This window comes from Octodon degus, unplaced genomic scaffold, assembly GCF_000260255.1.
Source record: "Octodon degus isolate 3935 unplaced genomic scaffold, OctDeg1.0 scaffold00037, whole genome shotgun sequence".
NCBI classification, from domain to species: Eukaryota; Metazoa; Chordata; class Mammalia; order Rodentia; family Octodontidae; genus Octodon; species Octodon degus.
In genome coordinates this window covers 8,846,085-8,868,846 of record NW_004524613.1, presented here as the reverse complement: position 1 = coordinate 8,868,846, position 22,762 = coordinate 8,846,085, and the positions used below count along the sequence as shown (strand labels likewise).

The 22,762-nt window shown below is 51.8% G+C and overlaps 1 protein-coding gene across 1 annotated transcript in view; it reads left to right on the top strand.

Moving 5' to 3' along the window:
• Nucleotides 1-2,919: 2,919 nt before the first annotated feature.
• The window catches only part of Kiaa1755 (KIAA1755 ortholog), a 26,567-nt gene continuing 6,724 nt past the window's right edge, over nucleotides 2,920-22,762 (top strand). The window contains exons 1-10 of the mRNA XM_004631000.2: nucleotides 2,920-3,132; nucleotides 3,972-4,169; nucleotides 7,614-8,925; nucleotides 9,327-9,524; nucleotides 12,113-12,236; nucleotides 14,676-14,769; nucleotides 15,555-15,641; nucleotides 17,621-17,737; nucleotides 20,068-20,166; nucleotides 21,002-21,150. Of these exons, the coding sequence (XP_004631057.1) occupies nucleotides 2,920-3,132; nucleotides 3,972-4,169; nucleotides 7,614-8,925; nucleotides 9,327-9,524; nucleotides 12,113-12,236; nucleotides 14,676-14,769; nucleotides 15,555-15,641; nucleotides 17,621-17,737; nucleotides 20,068-20,166; nucleotides 21,002-21,150 (2,591 nt within the window). The remainder of the gene's footprint in view (nucleotides 3,133-3,971; nucleotides 4,170-7,613; nucleotides 8,926-9,326; nucleotides 9,525-12,112; nucleotides 12,237-14,675; nucleotides 14,770-15,554; nucleotides 15,642-17,620; nucleotides 17,738-20,067; nucleotides 20,167-21,001; nucleotides 21,151-22,762) is intronic.

The following is a 22,762-nucleotide window of genomic DNA, read 5'->3' as shown; positions in this document are numbered from 1 at the left end:
GGCTTGTTCTTCCAGAGGTAAACAGTGCCTTTAGGCGTCACTGGAAAGTGGGAGGCACAGGCAGCTGGGCAGGCCACCCCTGTGACTGGTGACCCCGGCCGAGCAGGCAGCAGGAAGCAAGAGAAGGATGCGTAGCAGCAGCTCTGCCTTCCTCCTTCTCTCTGTGACCTTGAACGAGGTCAGCCTCCCTCTGTTTACATGTCAAATGGATGTCTTTGCCTGGTACCAGCTCTGTAGTACGAGCTGAGCAAGAAAACACAGGTTTTGGGCCTGAGGGATAAGAGATGCTCGGGGAGCTGCGGTTACACTGCGGTGATGGCAGCAGATTCAGGAAGTGCCTGTGTTCACTCCGGGCATGGAGCCTGAGCTTCTGGCCAGATGGGTAAAAACATGACAACTAGACAGTACCCACAATGCTTTTCGCTTTTCTTGAGCCCCTCTGTGTGCCTCAGAATCTCCTTGGGTCTCCAGGACAATCAGCTGAACAGATATGATGGAGACTAGAATTCCACTTACAGATGGGGAAACTGAGATACACAGAGGCAGAGCAGGTGTGCTACTGTCTCCTAGAGACTGGATACTGCCAGTAGTTAGGCCATCAGATATATCACAGACCAAGTAAATGACCTGATATATAATTATAAATATGCATCATAAACACAAATATATTTATGTAAATTAAATAAAATTCACCCAACACATTGATATATTTGCATTCTATCTGTACCGGATGACACAGATTTTTCCATTTATAGCAGTGATGTGATAATAGCTTTAATAGGACAGCAAAAGTAACAATGATGGCTCAGCCTTAATGAGCACCTACTAAATTCTAGTCCTGCACAGAGAATTTACATGTATGAACTCGCTGAATCTCAATCAACTGTTTAGGTCAGGCACCATTACAATTTCTATTCTAAAGATGTGGAAACTGAGGCACAGAGAATTTAGTAACTGTCCAGGTCAAGCCATCAGTTGGAGACAGAAGCAGTTTACACTATGGAATTCTGGCTGGGTTTTGTGTGTGTGTGTGTGTGTGTGTGTGTGTGTGTGTAAAAGTGGATCTGAAGAAAAGCAGGGTAGGGGCCAGCCAAATAGCTCAGCAGATTATAGCACCTACTTAAGCAGATGAAGGGGCCAGGGGTTTGATCCCCAGAGTGCTATGCCAGCTCCACCCCCAGGGTACGCTGAGACAGTGAATGAGACTGGGCAGAGTGCACAAGCCTGTAATCCCAGCACTTGGGAGGCTGAAAAACAGGAGAATCATTACGAGTCTGATCTGTGTAGTGAGACCTTCTAGATCCTTTACTAAATACATAAAAAAACCCAACAAGGTAGTAGTACAAAAGGCATAAGAAGCAAAAAATAAGAAAAATCATGAACGTAACAGAGAATGATTAACTTTTCCAAAACTAGAACCAACTTTATCTATGCACAGGGGAAGAGGCCCAGAAAGGGATGGGATCCACTGGAGGCTGCACGATAAGATGGGGTGCCAGGGTCCAACAGAGGCAGGATGGAGGCCATTGGACAAGGCCACCAGGTCAGACAAGTACCCTGTCCTGCTACACTGAAGATCTTCCATGCTCCAGGGAACATACACTGTGGGCATCAAGTGCCTGTCAGCAGGTCACCCCTCTGAGCCCCTTGCCATGCCAGGGTCAGGGTGCCCTTTCTTCTGAATGGGGCTGAGACATTCATTCATCTTTCAGTCATTCCTTCTGCCAGGTGTGAGGGAGGCCAGCCCTGGGCCAGGCCTTGCCTGAGCTATAGGTGGGGAGGCCTCTGCTATGTACCTTCCTGGCAACCTGCCTGGACTGAACAGCGCCCTGCACTCCTCCTTGAGGTCTGTTTTATTCCCCTGTCTGTCTTCCAAGACCTCATTCATAAGGATGACCTTTCCAGGCTCTGCTTCTGTGGGGTCTCACTTCATCTCCACCCCCTCAGCCCCTTAGCCAGAGGGCTCCCAGCCTGGCTTCCTTGGGTTTCTTTAAAAGCTAAAAGTCAGAATCCTCGGATCTCATTACTGCAGCTGTTGGAAACCTCTGGCCTTATCCAGCTTGCCTGTTTTATAGGTGGAAAATGCAGTTCAAGGAAAGACAGTAGGTTCATCCTCCCACACAGTGTATTGAGCACTTGCTTTGTGCCAGCCTCTTGGTGGGTATGGAGGGCCAGAGGGAAAGAGGAACCAATGTGTGCTGTGGGTTTTATCACTGCTGTGACAACAATCACACATGTGCAAACCTGCAGCGACACGGCTTTGTCATCTTGCAGTTCCCTGGATCCAAAGGCTGACATGGATCTGTGGGACTCATGCTGTGGCAAGAGCCAGGCTGCATTCTTTTCTGCAGAGAATCTGTTTATGTGCCTTTCCCCTCTTCTTGGAGCTGCCCACATTCCTTGGCTCTTCCTGCACGTTCAGAGCCGGCACACGGCCTCTCTGTAATCCTGCTTCTGTAGTCACATTCCCTCTCACCCTCCTACTTGGGGCACTCTTGGGAGTATAATGGGCCATTTGTGGACTCCAGGAGAATATCTGTGCTGTCTGGCCAGCTGATAAGCAACCTTCATTGTAACTGCAACCTTGAGCTGTCATTGTGTGCAAGGAAATACAGTCACAGGTCCCGAGGACTAGGAGGTGGGCATCCTCAGGGCTCTTCTGCCTGGTATGCTTCCCCTCAGGGAGCAGCAATCAGCATGGAGGCTGATTGGGTAGAGGTGTGGTAAGAGAAGAGCTCAGGAAAGAGAGCCCTGAGCCATGTGGGGGCAAGTTCAAGGTCAGAGAAGACCTCGAAGAGGTGAGGGATGACCTTAGACTCAGGGATAGGGATCTGGGCAAGGTAAGAGGCCAGGGAAGGGGAAAGCACCCAGGAGGAAGGAACAGGATAGGCTGGAGGTGGATGGGGAAACACTGGTGTCATGGTGGCCAAAGCTCAGAGAGGGGCAGTGAAGCTGAGGCTGAACACAGTGGCCAGGTCTCCAGAGGTGGATGCCTGGAGCCAGTTGCTTCCTGAGGGTACCATGAAGCCCCTTTGGGATGTTGAGCAAGGGCCTGATAAAGTTGGGTTTGTTTTGGAGAAAGGTTACACTGGTGTCCTGGTGGAGGATGGCTGGAGTGAGGATGAGGGGCTGGTGACCAAGGAGGAGACAATTCCCTGGACTAGAGGGTGCAGGTCCAGGTTGGGAAGGGGCAGGGGAGAGAGAGTATTGGTGAGCTCTTGGAGGAGGAGACAGCATGGGGCATGGCTGAGGGCTGTTGGTGAGTCAAGGAGCAGCTGAAGGAGGCTGCACAAAAAGCTTCAGAGTCTTCCTTGAGAGGCAGAGCCATCACTGGAAAGGGACACAGTGGGGAGCAGGTTTTGGGAGTTGCTAAGTTGGGTGTGATGTGTTGATGGTCTGTGTCTGAGTGACAGCTAGGGAAAGTGGTTCAGGAGGCAGCTGGGTATACGAGTCTAGAGCTCTGGTTTATATCTGTCAGTTACTGCTGTGTAACAAACCAGCCCAAACTCAGTGGTACGAAACAATCACATAGTACCACTGACATATCTGCATGTGGATCCAGGGTGTCTGATCTGTGGTGACCACCTTTAAGCTATAGGTCAGCCAGATGATGGGATTTGGGAAACTTGACTTCCTTCCCTTGGACCCTGACCCATATGCCTCCTCCTCTTCCTCCACTCCTCATCAGACCATCAGATGGCATTTGTAGATGGTGAAACAATGAAGACATCTAAGGAACAGTATTCTAGGCAGAGCCAGTAGCCAGTGTCAAGCTCTGAGTTGGGGTTGTAGTTAGTGTATTTGGGGAACAGGAAAGAAGGCCATCATGACTGGAGGGGCAAGTGATGGGAGGCAGAAGAGGATAGGGCCTTAGCAGGGGCTCTGTTGATGTGGGGCCTGAAGGCCAGGTAACGGCCACTAGCTTTTTGTCACGGTTGCTATCACTTTTCACCCTTTCTTGTTCCCCACAGGATCCCCCATCCCTGGATGTGGCCATCCAGCAGGCCCTGGCAGGCCTCTACCCTCCCTTTGAGGCCACGGCGCCCATTGTCCTGAGTCAGGTGTTCCGCCTGCTGGACTCTGACTTCCGGGGGGATGGGCTGAGCTTCCTCCTGGATTTCCTGATCCCCGCCAAGCGCCTGTGTGAGCAAGTGCGTGAAGCCGCCTGCGTAAGTCAGTAGGGGTGCAGTGCCAGGGGCCAAGCTCCCCCAGAAGGTCACGGGGCTGGGGAAAGCTGGGGAGGAGCTGGGAAGGACGCTGTGTGCAGTGTCTCACAGGCAGATCTGAGCACACGGGGTGGTTTCCCAAGTGGCTCCCAAGTGTAGCAGGAAGATCACCTGGTCCTTTACTCTCTGACATCTAGGGGTCAGTGGCATTTGTCCTTGCACCAGTGGGGAGGGATGCCTACAGCTTGGCATCGTTGGGGTCTCCCTGGCACTGAGGAACCTGCTTGGGGCTGGTGTGTGGGTATCACCAGGAAATGGAAACAGTAGAGAAGGTGCCAGAGTTCCCTGGAGCCCTCAAACATCAAGATTCTCGCTTTTGTCCTTCTAAACCTATATCTCAAGGAGGCCATTTCTGGGGCAAAGAGGAGAGAAAAATATTGTAGAAGAGACCTGGTGGCTGGAAATGACACGATCCTCACTTAGACCAGACCCAAGTTGGTCCTCCTATCAAACGTCTGAAGGCCTTTTCTTCCTGCTTGCCAACATCATTCCTCCAGGCTGGGTGCTCCAAAGCTGCACCCAAAGAAGTTCTAAGATTATCTCTTTCCCTGGAAAGTAAAATGAACTCTTCTCCGGCAGCGGCAAGTAAAGAAATCTCAAGGAGCCGGGCACGGTGGCATATGCTAGTAATCCCCGAACTCCAAAAGTCTAAGGCAGGGCGATCATAAACAAACCCAGCTGGGGCAACTTAGTGATTTAGCAAGGCTCTGTCTCAAAATTAATTTTTTTAAAAAATGGTCTATGGATGTAGCTCATTGTCAGTCTTCAATGCCACCAAACAAACACCTCAAGGGAAGATCCCGATTGACCAGGCTTGAATCACATGTCCATTGCTAGGCCAATCACTATGGCCAAAGGAATGGGGCAGCGGCATTGGCCAGACTCGAGTCATGTGCCTCCCTACCTCAGTGGCCAGGGGGTAAGATGACTGTTTTAAGAAAAGGGTGGAGAGATCCCTGAGAAGGTCAGACCCTCAGAAGGATAGGTCAGGAGTTGCACACACTCCTCACAGGTTTGCCAACTGTTCCCTGCAATGCTGTTATTTAATACCCGCCCCCGCCATTCTATCTCAAGGCTTCCGAAGAGGTTCTTACCCGCACCCCTCCCCCACCCTTCCTGGCTGGCTCCCAGCATGTCTGGGCTGTAGCTGGTGAGGAGCGAAGTAAGGGTGGGGACTGTGTATGTTGCTCAGGAACCAGGCTGGAGATGGTTAGGGCAGGCGGGAAGAGAGATCAGCCCTTCAAGCTGCACAGCACAGAGCCTGGTGCACTGGGCTTTTCTGTGCACTGTAGGAACGGGCACTGTAGGAACAGGAAACTTCTCAGGGAAGCGGGTACAGCCAACTCTGACTCCGGGCTGGAATTACTTCATGCAGACTCTTCCCATCCTCATTTCTCCTGCCTGACAAACCACACAACGTCCACTTCCTGTATTGGGCCATTAAAACCACATCTGCTGCGCTCCCTCCCTCAGTTCACTCATTGACAAGGTCACAGCCTTTCTGCGCTTTTATTTTTAATTATAGGCAAACCTGTTTGGCTGTAATTACAGGCAAATTCATGTCACCTCAGCAGGAGGTGCAAGGGGGTGGTGCTCACAGCAGGGTCTCTGGTGTCAGGAGCTTATTTTTGAATCCAGGCTTCATCACCATGAACCTGGGGAATCCATGTCACCTTGCTGAGCTTCAGTTACCTTGTGTGAGTTTTAGTAACAGATCAGCTATTGTAAGGGTAACACCATGGCTGGCCCAGGGCCTGGCAGCAGCAAGTGCTGGTAGCTGTCATTGGTTTCCTCTGGCTTCCTCATTTGCCCCTTGGAAATCAGAGTCCCAGCTCAAGGTCTGCTTTCTAACTCCATCACCTCAAGGCTCTACCTTCAGATGCCACCTAGCGGAGTTTTGGGACAGACGTGTCACCCTACCATGGGAACAGCTAGGCACGGTGCTGCACTGGCTACTTCTCAGCTGACTCTAAAGCAAGCTACTTCCCCTCTGGGACCCTTAGCAGGGCCACAGTGTATAAATGAGAATAATAACCCATGTGCAGCCTGAGCTACTATGAGGCAAACAGGAAGAGCACAGCTGTCCCCTCCTTGGTGTTCCGCTGGGAAAACCTAGGCTGTGCTGTTTAGTCCTATTCCGTGAGAAGATGGGGAAAGCGTGCTGGAAGGTACAGGACTGTGAGCAAGGGGGGACATCACCCATGCTCAGGAAGGGTAACGGACACGAAGGTTCTGGAGGCAGCCAGGGCCACGGTGCCACTGCTAGGAGTTGGTTTATCACCTTGGGGACAAACACGGTCAGATCTCACTCTTTCCTCAATTAATAACTTTGAGAAACACCTGTTCCTTTCGCCCCTCTCTGGAGATTTCCACACATGCACCCAAATTGCATAATGTTGACACTTACTCAACCCCAAAGCCCGGCAGAACAGAGATGGGCACAGTTTCTCATCACCACCTGGTGACGCTGCTTCACACTGGCTCCGCACACCCTGGCCCCCATGGGCAGGGGGTCACTCAGCTCGGCCCGCCACAGGGTGACTTCCTGGGCCTGTCTATTCCGAGAATTTCTGGCACCCTTGCCTGAATCTATACTATATCTGTATCATCTACATCTATATCTCTTTACCTGTCATAATCTTCTCTACTAATGGGAAACTATATAAAAGACAAAGAAATGATCAACATTCAATCCTTTAGGGGCAGAATGAAAAAGTGGCTTTTCCAAGGTGAGCTGGTGAGCTAGTGGCAGACTTCCTGGCTTCTCATTCAGAATGGTTCCTACTTCGTGTTGTAACTGCTCTACTTAAAAACTAAAGGATGAAATAAAAGCAGCAAATGACTTTTTTATATTTTAACTGAAAGTTCCCACAATTTTTTAAAGGGTAAGTGTTGTTAAAGGGAGAGGGAATTACTATTTATTGAACACGTATCTATTATATGCTTGGAATCATCCTGGTTTTCCTTTCACTTAATCCTCCTATGAACCCACCAGTGCTGTCGTGTTTTATTGCTCCTATTTGCAGAGAGATAAATGAAGACTTGGAGCAGCTAAGTAATGCACATGGCACAGTTATGTAGACTTCCAACCTGGCATCTCCCTGGCTTCAAGTGGAAGGAGGAGGCACGGGTGGGGCAAGAAGATCGTCATGGGAAAGGCACTTGTGGAGCAGCCTCCCTGGGGGCAGTAGGTTGTTCTCAAGGTCAGGGCAAGGACTAGGATGAGCCCAGAGAGGTAGCCCTAACTCAGGCCTGAGAGTGAGGTCTCCCTCGGGGCCACATCCCGGGCACCTCTCCCAGTTCCCACCATGTCTGGGATTCCTTGTGGGAGAAAGAAGGAAGCAGATCTAAGGGTGAGATCCCTGACGTGTCCCCTTCCCCCTGCAGGCTCCCTACGCCCACCGCCTCTTCCTGCACGAGGGCTGGCCACTCTGCCTGCGAGATGAGGTTGTGGTCCACTTGGCGCCACTCAATCCCCTCTTACTGCGCCAGGGGGACTTCTACCTCCAGGTGGAGCCCAGGGAGGAGCAGTCTGTTGGGATGATGATCAAATGCCTCTCCTTGGACCTCCGCACGGTGGACAAGAAGCCTGTTCCTGAGTCGTCCCACCCTCTGCTTTTCACTCAAGAGTGGCTGGAGGCCATCAACAGTGATTTTGAGGGAAGTCCCCTGCACAACTGCCTGGTGGCTTCAGAAAATGGGGTTGCCCCTGTGCCTTGGGCCAAGATCACCAGCCCAGAGTTTGTGGATGGCAGACCTCAGGCAGTGACGGTCTCTTCATCTGCCTGGGCCTCCCTTCCACTGCAGGCACTTGATCTGAACAGCCCTCAGGAACTGCAGCTGGCCAACTCCCCTGGCAGCCAGGTGCTTCTGGCCCAGAATTCAGTCAAGGATCCAGGCAGGACATCGGGGAGCAAGTATCCAGGTCTCATCAAGGCAGAGCAAGCCAGGTCTGGGGAGGTGGCCTTCAAGGTGAACAGTGGGCTGAGCCAGGGCTTAGAGGGAGACTATGTCGCTCTTTTGGGCTTTTCTCAAGAGAACAGAGGAGACCCTCCCAGTTGGGAAGTGGCGGCATCTAGTGGGTGTGCTTTGGGGGCCCTAGAGGAACTGTGTGGCAATAGGGAGATTCCTTTGTCCCAAAGGACACTGGCTCTCCCAGAGCCGGATGGGAGACCTACCTTGCAAAACCTGGATTGTACAAAGCCAGCTAACTCAGAGGAGGAGCCCTGCATTTGGGGACTGAGAAGCAAGGTCAAGCATAAAGAGCTTGTTCACAGCTCAGAGCGACAGCCCTATGTTAGTGCTCCTGAGGAGCCTCTGGACGGTGCCTCTGGGATGCAAGCAACTCTGGGAAACCCAGAGACCATGGCCCAGCTCAGGCCCAGACCGAGACAAACATCTTCTCCCTGCCTATTCTCAGCTTCTCCTGTAGGCCAAGCCTCTGAAATCAAGGTGAAGAAGACCAAGCAAGGAGACAGGAGACTTCCCAAGCCCACAGCCCATGCTAGTCAAAACACCTCCTCTCCATCCTCCTCCTCCTCAGGGTCCCCTACTGCTGGGCTCAAATTCTCCTTCTTAAAGGGGCAGAAGCGATACCTCATGCCCCAAGACAAAGCTTCTTTCCAGAATGAACGACCTTGGAAAGTCCTATCTTCACTGTATTCTTCTAAGCCACGCCAAGCCAAACCCCTGGAGAAAGGTAGGATGCCCACATGTTCCACTGGATGAGGTCAAGTACAAGGTGGCCCTGGCTCTGGGGGTGGGGGGGGGCAGGGACCCACTTGGGCTGGCTCAGTTTTAGTGCTTTAGTACACAGCGTAGCATGTTAAGGGCCTGAAGTCTCAGAAGTCTGGAATGGAAGAAGGCTGCCTGGCGCCAGCCAGGCACTTCACCTCTCTGTGCTCGGATCTGTGCAAGGAGGTTCTTACCTACTTCACAGAGCTGATTTGATGGTTCAAAGCGATCCTGGGGCTAAGGAGCCAGCACGATGCCCAGCTTGTCGGAAATCAACGATTGTTAGAGGGTGAACAGAACATTTCTCCCCCCAGAAAAATCCATCTTCTACTTAACATCCTTTCCTTTGTTATTACTTTTCCCCAGATGGAACAACTCAGACAAAAACATCTGGCTCTGTTGCTGACTCAGGCCTGCTGTCTGGGAAAAAGGCTGGCTTCCCAGAAGCTGCGGCAGGCCCCCCAGAAAGAGCCCCCGGCCTGGAGGAGGAGCCCCCAGGGCCTGAGCCCAAGATTAAGACCGTGGGTGCTGAGGTCTTCCACTCCAGGATAGCCTGCCTGCCAGGTTCTGGGGCACTATCGGGGGTGGGTGGGAGTGGGGATGCGGTTATCTGGAAATCCCCTCAGGTCCTAGTGCATGAGGAAAAGCACAGAAGGCCAGTGTGTCATCTCTGGGCCTCAGTTTACTAGTATTTCTATGAAGGAATTGGATTAGATGAGAACAGCTTCTATAGGTATCCATGTACCCATCTGTGTGTTCATCTGTTCACTAGTCTATCCATCCACCAGATTTCAGTTAGAGCCACAGTGGTTGTTGAGTTTCCTAGAGGCAGAGCTAGAGCGAGAGATCCTTGGGAATGGGATCTATCGGAGGAGAGCTCCCAGACAGCAAGGAGGGAAGCCAGACAGAGCAGCCGAAGGAATGAACAAGCCTGTGGTCTGACCCTGGAGGGAGCTCTGGCGCACGAACTGCACTGTCTGGTTGGCTCCATTTTAAGTTATAGGGGGGCTGGCTTTGTCCTTTACAACTGGATTGCCAGTCATTAACTGTGGGCTGGTCCAGATGTGTCAGTCAGCCATCAGTTGTAAACTGACCCTGGGTGCATCAGCCACCAACTGAAGCAGCCTGCAGCAGGGTTGCAGGGTGAGCCAGTGATCCAATCCAGCCAAGGGCAGTTCTTCGGAGAGCAGGCACCTGTGAGCCATTTGTGGCCAGTGTGCCCATTTGCTGGGGGATGAGTGCTCTGCCTGGGTGGCTTTTGGCAAGAGAAGGGACAGCATCCAGTCCTGAGAGTGTTATTAGTCCCATTTAATTTTGTTCCGTAAATACTTGCTGAGCCTTGAACTTAGCACTGGGGACTTATTAGGGAACAAGTCAGATGTACTTTGTGCCTTCTCAAAACCTATTTTCTAGTGGTAGAGAAAATTCAACAGGTCGTAGCAACCCAAAATGTATCTTTTCAGTAGGGAAGGGCAGGGGCTGTGGGAACAGAGTTGTGGTCCCTGGCCCAGGCTTCTGGTGAGGAGAGGTGTAGAAAGGGTTCCTGGAGGAAGTAGAAAGTCTGAGTTCACCAGGGGTTAGGATAGTGTTCCAGACTAAGGGAACACTATGTGCTAAGTAAGGCCTGGGGACATGACAGACCCTAGTGCTTTGGGGAAACTGTCCTGCAATTCTACTTGATTTTATGCATCTCTGCAGGACCCGGGCACAGTCCTGTCTCTTTGCAGCTTGAGGGGACATCATCTCTTTCCTTGTTTCCTTGTTGGAGATTTGTTGAGTTTTTCCAGAGCTGTAGGTAATCCCTTGGCCCCTAAGCTGTGCTCCCCATTCCCACTGAGATGCCTGATGTATAGGCTGAGCATGGACTTAGAGCTGCAGTTCTCAAAGGCTAATGATCTGACTCTAGCACCAGTTATTAGGCAGGGCAACATCTAGGACAGTGGAGCCACCAGTCTTACAGGACTGGCTGTGTGGAGAGCCCTAATCAGGTGGGGAGCCAGACCCCCGAGCTGGTCTCACAATCACTGAGTTCTGGGCAAGGATGTGACCTGAGTGCTTGGACCCTTTCTAGTCAAAGTGTGGTCCAGGGACTGATGACCTCAGTGTCACCTTGGAGCCTGGAAGGATGCAGAACTGGACCTGCTGTGCGGAGTCAGCATTCTAGCAAGATCCTGGCATGTGGAATTTGCAGCTGTTCTAAGCCTCCAAGGCTAGTCAGCCCATCAGAGGCATTGACTGCGATTCATCAGGTCTTGTGCTGAGCCACGGGGGCAGCAGTTAGCCCCTGAGGACACTCTTGAGGGGTCCTTAGTCCTCTAGGGTCTCAGAGAAGCTTATGTGTGATGGGAGCCTGGGGCAGGGACTGGCTTCTACAGAGGAGAGGGAGGAGGGGTGTCTTCCTAGAGGAGGTGGCAGCTTGGTGGGCATCAGGAGCTGAAGGGTTTCACTAGCTGTAGACAGGAAGGAAGGGCAGACTTGGAAGCCTACCAGGGTGAGCGAAGGTGGGAAGGGGGGACAGCACAGCCGTGTCCCTTCCTCACTGTCCTGGAGGCTGTGCTCATTCCCGGTGGGAGAGTGAGGCACACAGCCTAGGTCCCCAGAACAGGACGCAGCCTGGCGGAACCCACAGCTGGAAGTGCGCAAGGGCAAACAGGGTCGTTTATCGTGACTTCCATCCATCCATCCAGTGCTTGTCATGCACCAAGTGATCTCAGGAAATGTCATTTCATTCTCAGAGCAACCTGATCAGCCCAGGACTCTGTCTCATCTAGCAAATGAGACTGCGTTCAGAGAGGCACAAACTTGCTCAAGGACATGTAGAGAGATAGGGCAGAGCCAGGCCACATGGCCCTGGCTGTGTGACCTCAGGGCTCACTCCTCAAGCTCTGCCTCCCAAGGTGTCCTCTGCAGAGAGATCCCAAGAAGAGTGAGCTGCCTCTGTGTGGAGGAAGGCCTCAGAAGACTTCCCTGAGGAAGTGATTTTTTTAGTTAGGTCTTCAAAGGATGAATAGGAGTTCAGAATTCCCAGATTAAGGAGATTCTAGACAGAGGAGGGATCAGATGGGTAAAGCTCTGGAGGCCAAAGAGGAGGTTCCTATAGCCTGAGGTTCCACCTATGTTCTACTTGCTCATGTGCATTCTTTCTTCTCCAGGCAGTAGGGACAGGGCAGGGCGACCCCTCCTCCTGGTGTCAACTGCAGAGGAGGCCTGGAAGGCACCATGGTGCACAGCCTCCGAGGTCACAAAGCTGCTGTCCTACCTGTGCGGCATCCCTAGGTGAGAACCTGGGCCACCTCTCCTGGACTCTCTTAGCCCAGAGCTCCCACCTAGGTTGAGTGGAGAAGCCCTGTGTCCGCCCATCCAGTGGGGTGCTGAGGGAGCTGTGGCTGAGTCAGAGGGACTGTACAGGAAATCGGCTAGGGACAGGGGCCTTTCAAGAAAGTTCATGTGGTACTAGAAATACGTATTGGGCATCAGTGGTCCTCACACTTGAGCCAGCATGGAGTCACGGGGCGGGGGCCATTTGAGCAGATGGAGGAGTTCCCGACTCATGGATCTGGGCTGGAAGACTCGGGAGTTTGCCTTCCTAACAAGTCTGGCCTGGGGAGACCATACCTGGAGACCCCCATTGTACTGGGAAAGAGTGAGAAGGCTGTCAGCTGGAAACCCTGGAAAGGCTTCCCTGAGGCGGTGACAACTGAGCTGCTAGCTGAACTATGAATATTTGTGAGAGGAGAATGAATGAGTGAGAATTAAAGGACGAATGCAAGTGAAGCACGGTGACGATCCTTCACACCTCTCTGACTCACCACTACCACTGCCGCCATTCATGTTGAGCATAGGACAGATAGGAAGGGGTGCCGTCCTTGCCTTCAAGACCCAGCGCTAGCCAGAACAGCTTTGGGACTGCAGCTAGCTATAGGCGCTAGCCCAGCCTGGAGTTCGGCTGCTGGGGTGGGGTGGATCCCTTTGACACCTTCTCTCTGCCGTCATTGTCCCTTCCAACCCCTGCTGTCTTCCTCTTATCTGAGGCAGAATAGCTCTTCTAGCAGGGGAGCAGTGCTGAGAAGTGACAACCACAGTGGCCAGGGACCTCACTGACTAGCTGTATGACCCTAAGACAGTAACCTGTCCTCTCTGAGGAGATCAAGCGATAGAGGAGATCCTGCTGGAACAAGGATTTGTTTGCAGACCCGTCTCCACCACCATCCACCAGAGGGGAGGTGAAGTCAGAGACCTTAGAGCTACTCTCTCTGTCCACCACTTTGCTTTCTTGCCTCAGTTTCCCCTTCCAGACAGGAGAAGCAGCAGCAAATATTTACATCCCTCTTCCTCTAGGTAGAGGCTGTATGCTTTACTGAATGAACTGATCTGCCCGCATGCATCCCCACCAGGGTGGCACCAGTAGTATTCTCTGGACTCAGACAGACAGAGCAGGTCACCAGATACTGAGGCAGTGCCACAGCTCTGCAACTCTGTGGACACCGCTGGTTTTGTCTTCAAACTGGGTGATGGTAAAACTTGAAGGTAGTCAGGAGTTATTTCCAAACCTCTCTGATCTTCAGATTGGCCAAGGGCATGGGCAGCCTATCCCCCACTTCCATCCCTCAGCCCACATGCTACCTGTTGACCAAATACTAGGGATGGTGTGGGCATGGGCTATTCTAACAAGTCCTGGTGGCTGGGCCAGGGTGGGAAATCCTGAGGAGCCACCACAAGGTAACCCGTTCTCAGCTCAGCTCACAAAGCTGAACCTGCAGCTACAACTCACCAAAATTCCAGTTCAAAACATCTTATCCACTTAGGAAATGCATCACCCTGGAAGGCATCACCCTGTGTCTGCCTTCTAGTTTTTTCTAAGAACTTTTTAAAGAAAAAGATGTGTCTCTTCCAAGCCCCTAGTCACTTCTCACATCTCATTGGACAGATATGTCACATGACCCCTGTGTCCCCAGACATTGGCTAGGGAAATAGGATCATTAATGTGGTTTCCACCAATCAGAAACTACCCTTGGAATAGACATGGTGACACACATATAATCCCAACACTTAGGAGGCTGAGGCAGGAGGATCACGTAGAGTTGGAGGCCAGCCTGGGCTTCATAGTAAACTCAAGGCCAGCCTGAACTACGCAGGGTGACCCTATCTGAAATGAAAAAACAAAACAACAGGCTCGGGAGATAGCTCTGTGATATAAGCGCCTACCTGGCAAGCACAAGGACCGAAGTTTGGTCCCTGGTACCACAGTGCCAGCTCCAGAACCCTGGGCGCATCATGCCTGCTCTGAAATAGACAGGGCCCACTGCAGATGTCACCTGACATCCAGGTAAGTGGAGACATCATGGGAGTGAGAGGGAACTTGCTGGGTGGAGCTTGTAATGCTTGTAATCCCAGCATTGAGGAGGGTGAGATAGGAGGATCAGTACGAGTCCAAGTTGAGTGGTGAGACCCTGTACCAAATGAATAAAATAAAAAAAAATTAAAATAAAACAAAACAAAGCCATCCTTGGGAGATATGGCTGTCCGGAGGTGATGGGCTCTGGAAGTCCTGAAGGGCTTCCTGGAAGGGTCACTGGGACTTGGTCATGCAGGGTGAAGCAGTTCACAAATCAAGCAGGCCTCCAGAAGCCAGTTCCCCTGTCATTTACTAGTGCCCCCTGCCCCGTGAGCCCCAGGCTACACAGCTATACTGCTACCTCTCTCTCCTACCCACAGGCCAGAAGATAAAGCCAAGGGCCTGGTGGTTGTGATCGATGCCAGGAAACAGTCCCCTCCGTTGGCTCTAGTCAGTGCCCTGCAGGCCACCCAGGTGAGTGGGAGGTGAAGATCACCAGGGATTCTCTGTGCCTACAGCTTTGGGGCTCAGGCTGGAGCCAGGGACTTTTAGTGGCAGCTAAGAGAGAACCCAGGGCAAACAGACTTAAAGACACAGGGAAGTTGGCTGATTGTAACTGAACAGCATGGGGGTCAAACCAGCTTCAGGTACTGCTTGATCCAAGCATTCAGATATTGTCACAGGATGTGGTTCCTTTCCGCTTTTTAGCCCTGTCCTCCTGGGAGAGGACCACACCCCCACAATCCCACCTGGCAAACTGGGTGGCACTATGACTCCCAGCAGCTCTAAACACACGTGGCCTCATTTAAATACAGTGGGAAAGAGTGCACGATCCCAGAGGTCTCAGCAAAAGTTTCTTGGCATCCAGTGGTCCTGGTTACTTTAGAAACCCTGCTCTCCACCAGTCCCCATGGTCGGAGAATGCAGCCCACTGATTGGCTCAGGTGTGGCTCCACTAGGCCTCCTGAGCTGGGTGTAGAGAAGAGGTACCCAAGCAGCTGTTATGGGCAGCAGGGTGGATGAGATTTGGTATGTGTTTGCCTCATGGTCTGACCTCCTTACTGTATAGATGGAGAAACTGAGGCCACAGGGGTGGGGCACTTAGGAAGGAAGCTTGGGCCTGCTGCTCCCCCTCCAAATATATCTCACAAAAGCCTGGTCCTGGGGCCCCCACTCTGTGCCCCCGCTTGCTGCACAGTGGGAGTGGGCACTCATAAGGGCTGGGGCAGGGCACACCCTGAAGCAGCTCTTTCTGGCAGGCTGTAGCCCCAGCCTCCCTCAGCGCACTGCTCATCCTGGGGGAGAAGGAGGATGCTGTCCCGCTGCAGGTGTCACCTGACATCCAGGTAAGCTGAGACATCATGGGAGTGGGAGGGGACTTGCTAGGCAGAGCTGAGTGGGCTAAGGACCGTGAAAAATTGCAGGAATCACAAGCTAGAAAAGGCCTTGAAATGATCTAGTGTAGGGAAAACGTACAAGGCCACCTCTCCATCCTGTCTCCAAGTCAGGTGGAACCAAATCAATCAGTGGATGATGAGGCATGATCAAAATACATGGTGAATGTTTGAAGTTTGAAAATTTTATTATAGTGAAAGACATACTGCTATTACTTCCCCTCGATCGCCACCTTGCTTTGAACACATCTGTCTCATAATTCTTGGCACTTTGTGCAGCAGTCCTGGAAGTCTTTCATGGATCTCTTTACAAGGCAAGATAGAAACACAGCGAATGCTGTGATGGTTGTCTGGAGCCACCCGATGGAAAGGCAGCCTCAAAAAACAGGGTGTGTCAGTGTCCTCCTGACTCACTGGAACTGGCACCGTGCAACTTTGGGTTCATCCTCAAGTCAAAAGTACTGGAAGGCAAATATCTTGAATCGGTTCTGGACATTAGGCAGCCATAATAGTGCAATGAGATGCTTACAAAAGAGCACTTCCAGAACTGCTTCAGAAAGTGGTAAGGATTCTGGGAGAAGTGTGTTTGAAGTAAGGGGAGTACTTGGAGGGAAATTGATGGCAATGTCTTCCATTGTGATGAGTTACTGTGATGCTAGTGTTCATCTTAGTGTTCGATCACACCTCATATGTCTCCCTAATCATCCCTACAGTCCCAGGGGGACTCTGCCAAGTCACCGAGAGTTGCACATGGCCAGAGACCTACTTGAAAAGCTTCTTCTAGTCAACCTTCCACCCCCTTTTCTTAGATAGGAAAACTGAGGGCTAAAGCCATCCAGTAAGGTGGAGCTGGAGTCTCCTGACTCAGGGCCCAGTGTCTCAGCCACTCTGTGGCTGGCCAGCCAGTTACCTCTGCCTGCATTTCTGTCCCTAATTAATGTAAATGTGGTTGATTTGGAACTTTGTGGGAAAAAGCGTGTGGCTTCCTTCGATTAGTGAGTGCCGTGTCTCGTGGGAGTGAATGTGGGCACCACCCCAGCCCTGCCCCACTTCGGGAAGTGATTTACAAGGTCTCCTTCTTTCTCCAGGTTAGTTAAGGAGGCAAAGCATGAGCCAGAGGTGCGCTTTTCAAACCTGAGTGTGTGAAGAGCTTCTAGATTGATTGCCCAGAAAGCAATTCCTAAAACTAAGGTCCAAGGGGCTGGGGAGATGGCTCAGTACAATAAGCACTTGCCTGGCAAGCGCAAGGGCCTGAGTTCAATCACTGGTTCCACCAAAATAAATAAATAAAGATAAAACTAAGGTCCAGCCTCCTCTGTGATGTGAAAGCACTAACGGTTCCAGGACTCTGCATTTCTAGTGTGTGCAGAGCCATGGTGGTGGTGTTGACCCACAAGCCACACTTGGAATAGCAGGGATGACAGACAGTTCTGAAAGCCCACGGAATAAACTCCATCCCACCCTACCTCTCTGTGCTATTCTCAGCATAAAACTGAAACTTCATTGCATGGGAGAAACCATCACCTAGTCCCTGCTCCTTGTCTTAGGGGACACTGTTAGGATTGGTGACCTTTCCTGTTCATTCCAAGGAGGAGGCGGCACCTTGGTGAGTCACCAGAGAGCAGTGCAAGGATTATAAGGAAGTCTCCTCACAGACCCAGCTTTGATCAATTTGTGTTATTTCCTGGAGAGCTATGTTGGGAAAGAGCCAAGCTCAGAGGGAATAAGCGCTGTGATTGATTAATGATGTCTGCTTTGGGCACAGACTGGCAGGGTGGCTGTGTATTTGCCACTTCTTAACCAGGTCTGGTTCTGAATTTTGATTCTTCTGAGCTTATAGAGCTGGACTGGTGCCAAGGCAGGGATCTAGGCAGGACCTTCTCAAATGTCTGTCTGCACAGAGTTCTCTGAATCACTTCTTTTGTCTGCAGGTGGAGGTACTGGCCTCACTGAAGGCCCTCAGCCACCACGTGGACCCCAGCCAGCTGCCCGAAGCCCTGAAAGGCCCCTTCCCCTACTGCCACAGCGAGTGGGTGCACTTTTTCCAGGTGTCTACCATCACAGCCTTTGGCTGTTCCTGTTTTTCTTCTTCCCTTCAGATTTGTCAACACCATTGAATTTGAACAGACAGTCAATCCACAAACATTTGTAATGAAGGTGCAGAGTGAAATGAGTAAGAGTTCAGGTTCTAGAGCCAGCTTGTGTGAGCCCTATTCCAGCTCTGCTGTGTGAGCTTGAGTGAGCTACTCATATCTCTGAGTCTTGTTTTCCTCATCAGTGAAAGGGGAGGGTAATACTATTACCACCTCATTTTTTTTTTTTTTTTTTTTGCAGAACCAGGGATTGAACTCAGGCCCTTGCACTTGCCAGGGAAGCGCTTATTCCACTGAGCCATCTCCCCAGCCCCTCATTGGGTTCTTGTGAGAATCGAGTCAGTATGGATAAGGAGCTTAGAAGAGGGTTTGCCAATGCTCTGAGCTGAGTCTGTGTTAACCAGAAGACGTACAGGCGTCTGTTCTGTGGACCCACATGGCTCAGGGAGCTCAGGAGGTGGGGGGGCGGGGAGGCAGCCTCCCATCAGAGGGAGGAAACAAGGCGGCTGCCAGTGCTGGGCTCCTCGCCTGCCTGGCTGCAGTCCCCCCCCAGCACTGCCCTGACGGGCTCTTCCTATGCAGTTTTACATGCAGGCACAGAGTGGGGGTGACTTGCACGAGGGCACATGGGGCACAGCAGCTATAGACGCCCTCCTGGAGCCCTCCTGGTGAGGGCTGAACCAGGTCACTGTGTCATGGAAGGCACTGCCCTGTGCCTGGGGCATGTTTAGCAGCATCCCTGGCTTCTCCCTGACAATGATGACAGTCAGAAATGTCACCACATGTCAAGTATCCCCAGAATGCAATGCCCCTCCTGTTAAGAACCACTGGTCTACACTACCAGTCTAGCACAGTGGTATATTTGATTCTGGCTTAGCGGATCCTCTTCTACAGCTGTACCTGGGTTTGAACAGGCCGGACAGTCGGCCCAACATCTCTGTGTCCTGCAACCCCTCGGTTCAGACTGAAGACATTTGAAAACAAAACCTGCCTCTATGTGAATCAACGTGTACAGACTTTCTCCTTGCTATTCCCTGAACAATACAGCGGAATGACTATTTACATAGTGATTACATTCCGTTAGGTATCAGAGGCAATCTGAGAAAGATTTAAGGTACATGGGAGCTCATATCCAGGGTATGTGGAGATACTGCAACGTTCACACAAGGCGCTCGAGCGTCCTTGAAGTTTGGTCCACGGCGGTCCTAGAACCCTTCCCCCCACATGCCAAGGGATGACTGTACCCGAACTGCCAATGGGGGGGGGTCCTGAGAAAGCTCCTTTCTTTCTTTCTTTTTTTTTTTTTTTTTGTATTTTAGGGAAGGGTCTACAGGGTGTTCAGGGTCTCACTACTAGATCAGACTCTTAGTGATCTGCCTGTTTATAGCCTCTCAAGAGCTGGGATTACAGGTGTGAGCCACCACGCCCAGTCTCAATTGCCATCTCAGTGCGCCCTGGGGGCAGGGTTAGTGCAGCAGGCCCAGGGATTGAACCCCTAAACCTGCTTACAGGGGCTTTAGTCAGCTGAGTTATTTGGCTGGCCCAAAATTAAATTTCTATATCATAGTGCCTTTATTTATTTATTTATTTATTTATTTATTTTGCAGAGCCGGGAGTTGAACTCAGGCCCTTGCGCTTGCCAGGCAAGCACTAATTCTACTGAGCCATCTCCCTGGCCCCAAAAGCTCCTTTCCTACTTTTTCCCAGACTCTGTTTCCCATTTCCAGTTAATCCGGTAGCTTCTGAACTACACTGCAACTTTCAAAGCTTTCCTTTCCATGAGCTCCTATTTGGACCAGAGTATAAAGTTGCTGGTGGTGACAAAGTCTGGTTTGCCCTGGGCTCTAAGTGCTATGAACAAATTAACCCATCAAATCCTCTCACACCACACAAAGCAGGAGCTAGAGTGATCCCCACTTCACAGAGGAGAAAGCAAAGGACCAGAAGGCTAGGTAACATATTCAAGGCCTCACAGCTGAGCCAGAGTTGGGCTGAAGTGGGACCGACCTAAGGATGTGATCTGCCCTTGCCTTTCCCCTCCACAAGGTCTTCTTCAGGGGCAACAGATCTGTCTTCTTTCTCCACTGTCTCATCTCAACACTAGTGGTTTTTAGCCCAGTGTAGGGCCCTCCAGGCCAGCAGCACCATCATTTGCTAGGGATGCACATTCTTCTGTCCACCCTAGAGGCATAGAACTCTGCCCTGAAGCCTCCCGGTGTGTCCTCCTGGGTGAGGCCATATCTCCCTGGCTGGGCCTTACACTCACTCTGGTCTCTGTCCTACAGAACTTGGATCCTTTCCTTGCTGAGCTTCACTGGGCCTCCTCCCTGCTGCAGGCTTCCATTGAGGAGTTTGAGAAGGGTGATCCCCCTGGGGGACTGCAGGTGAGCCTGGGGCATGGGGTAGGGAAGCCACACCACACTCCAGCCTTTACAGACCAAGCTCAGTGAAGGCAACAGGCAAAGTGGGCAGCAGCATCTTCATCTTTCCTTCCCAATGGGTAGTATTTCCTGGGCACCTGCAGGGCCAGGCTGATTCACATCTGCCCCTGGCAGAGCACACAGTGTGGTGGTACAGGTAGTCACTAAAAAGCAAACCAAGAAATGCACAGGTAGTCGCAGGTTGTGCTCAGATGCCATGAAAGTAAGATTGAGAATGGCAAGGGGACAGTCTCTCTGAAGAGACACTTTTTAAGTTGATGCAGGAAACTCAAGAAGGAGCTTGCCATTGAGCAGGATGGCACTCCAGGCCGAGGGTAGCCACCTTGAGACCGGAGAGGCTCAGCAAGCGCAGGAATAACATGGAGGCAGTGTGAAGCAGAGTGAGTAGGAGGGAAGAGGAGAGCACCGGGAGCTCTTCCAGGTCCTTGGGTGAGGTTCCATCCTAAGTGGGAGGAAAGCCACTGGAGAATTTCAAGCAAGGGGATGAGCAGACTGGCTCTTTTTGATCTTTTCAGTTGCCTGGTGGAGAACAGACTGTAGGGGGAGCCAGAGGGCAGCAGGGAGATCTGTAGCAGAGAGGCTAGGATGAGGTGTCCCAGGAAGCTTGGAGCTTGGACCAGTGAAGTTGCCATGGTGATGAGAGGAGGAGTGACTTGAGGAGATAAACTAAAGATAAAAGGTCATTTTCTGGAGGAAGTGGGAAAGTTGATGATCCTGATGTGGGGAGCCCAGGAGGAAAGTGACGATGGGGCCTAAAGGAAGCTCCCTATGCTGGTAGGAGGCCACCAGTTGTCTGAGCAAGTCCAAGGAGCTGATGGAGGCTGTGCTGAGAGACCCGGGCCTACTGCACCTGCAGCAGGAAGGTGGGGCCACCCTGGCCAGGCTGCAGTGTGAGGCCAGCAGGCTGGACTCCAGCCCCGACGTCAGGTACAGACATACAGCCTCTTCCTCCTCCTTCCCTCCCTGTCCCCCAGAAGGTAGGGGCACCAGCCAAGGGGACATGTTGAGTGGGTCCCATGGCAGTGCAGGCCTGTATCATGGGCTGAAGCCCCATCACAGGCCCTGGCAAGACCTCTGGGCTTTCCCTGCTTCCCTCCTTCCTCCCTGGCCATCTCCACCCCACGGCAGCAGGTATGAGATGAGATCTCCCGGCTTCTGCTCCCTCTTGTGCACCAAGCTTTTCTCCAAGGCACCCTGGGCCAAGCCCTCCCAATACCCATCTCACTCTGTCCTGGCAAGAGCCCCGTGACATCTTCGTTGTCCTTTGGAGGGTCCCTTCCAGGGCTCAGGGAGGTGGTAGTGGCTCACTGGAGATCTGCAGCCAGGACCCCAGAGCATGTAGCCCTTTCCCTCCTGTGTCCCTACTGCTGTCAGCCGGATAGGAGAACTGCAGGGGGGCTGGGGGACGGGGCACCAAGTAAATGAGACACAGACATGCCCTCAGGTTAGGGGTGGGGGACAAGCAGTACTGTATAGGCGGAGCCTCCCTGGCTTGGAAATCAACTCCAAAATCTGAAATATTTTGAGCACATGTAGAAAACTCATGCCCAAAATTATTAAAGAGAGTCTATAAAATGACCTTCTGGCTGTGTAGAAGCTACAGATGAAGCATAAATAAACCTTGTCTTTACACTTGAGTCCCATTCCCAAGATATTTCAAAATGAGTATGCAAATGCAGCAAAATATCAAACAAAAAGAAAAATTGGAAATCTGAAACACTTTTGGTCCCAAGAGAAGGGATATTCAACCTGTGATTAAGTTGGTCAGTAATTTGAAATATTTTCTCTATTAAAACACAGCTACTTATATTCAGGAGTCTTTTCAGAACAATTTGCTTTTAGGACACATACAGCATTGTTCTAAGGAAGTGAAAATATTCACTAATTTAACTCCCGCTTCTGCAGCAGACCCTGGTGCCATCCTCACCTACAGAGAAGGGATGTGCCAGGCCCAGACATTGAGCCCAGACACCCGGGCCTGGGCCCAGAATCTTGAACACATCCCCTTGGGCTGCACCCTGCCCTCGAGGCAGGCTCAGGCAGATAGGAGCCTGGGCGGCACTGGGCCTGGCGCCCTTAACGCTGTCTGCTGCAGCCTGTCCTCAGCGTGTCCCCAGCTCTTCCTGTGGACGCTTGGCCGCCCTCATCTCCACCAGGGGGCGCTGTGGGCCCGTGCGAGCCGCTGGCTGTGTTTGCTCTGCGCTGGACCTGGGCCTGCTGGTCCCTCCCTCTCTCCTTCCCCAGCCTTCCCCTGCTGGCATTTCTGGCATTTTCCGTCCATCTGCTTCACACACCCTAAGTCCCCACCCCCTCTCTAGGAGGTGGCGACCTGTGGGAAGATGCAGTCAGACGTGGAGGGCCAGGCAGGGCACTGCTGGCTTGGAAAAGCAGGCTTTCCTTCCATCTTCTCCCCGCTTCACTCACCTCTTGTCCCTTCCACTCCCCTCCTCTTTTTTCTTTTCTTTATTACAGCACTGGGAATGGAAGTCAGGATCTCACAATGTTAGGCAGGTGCTGTACCACTGAGCATCATATATAT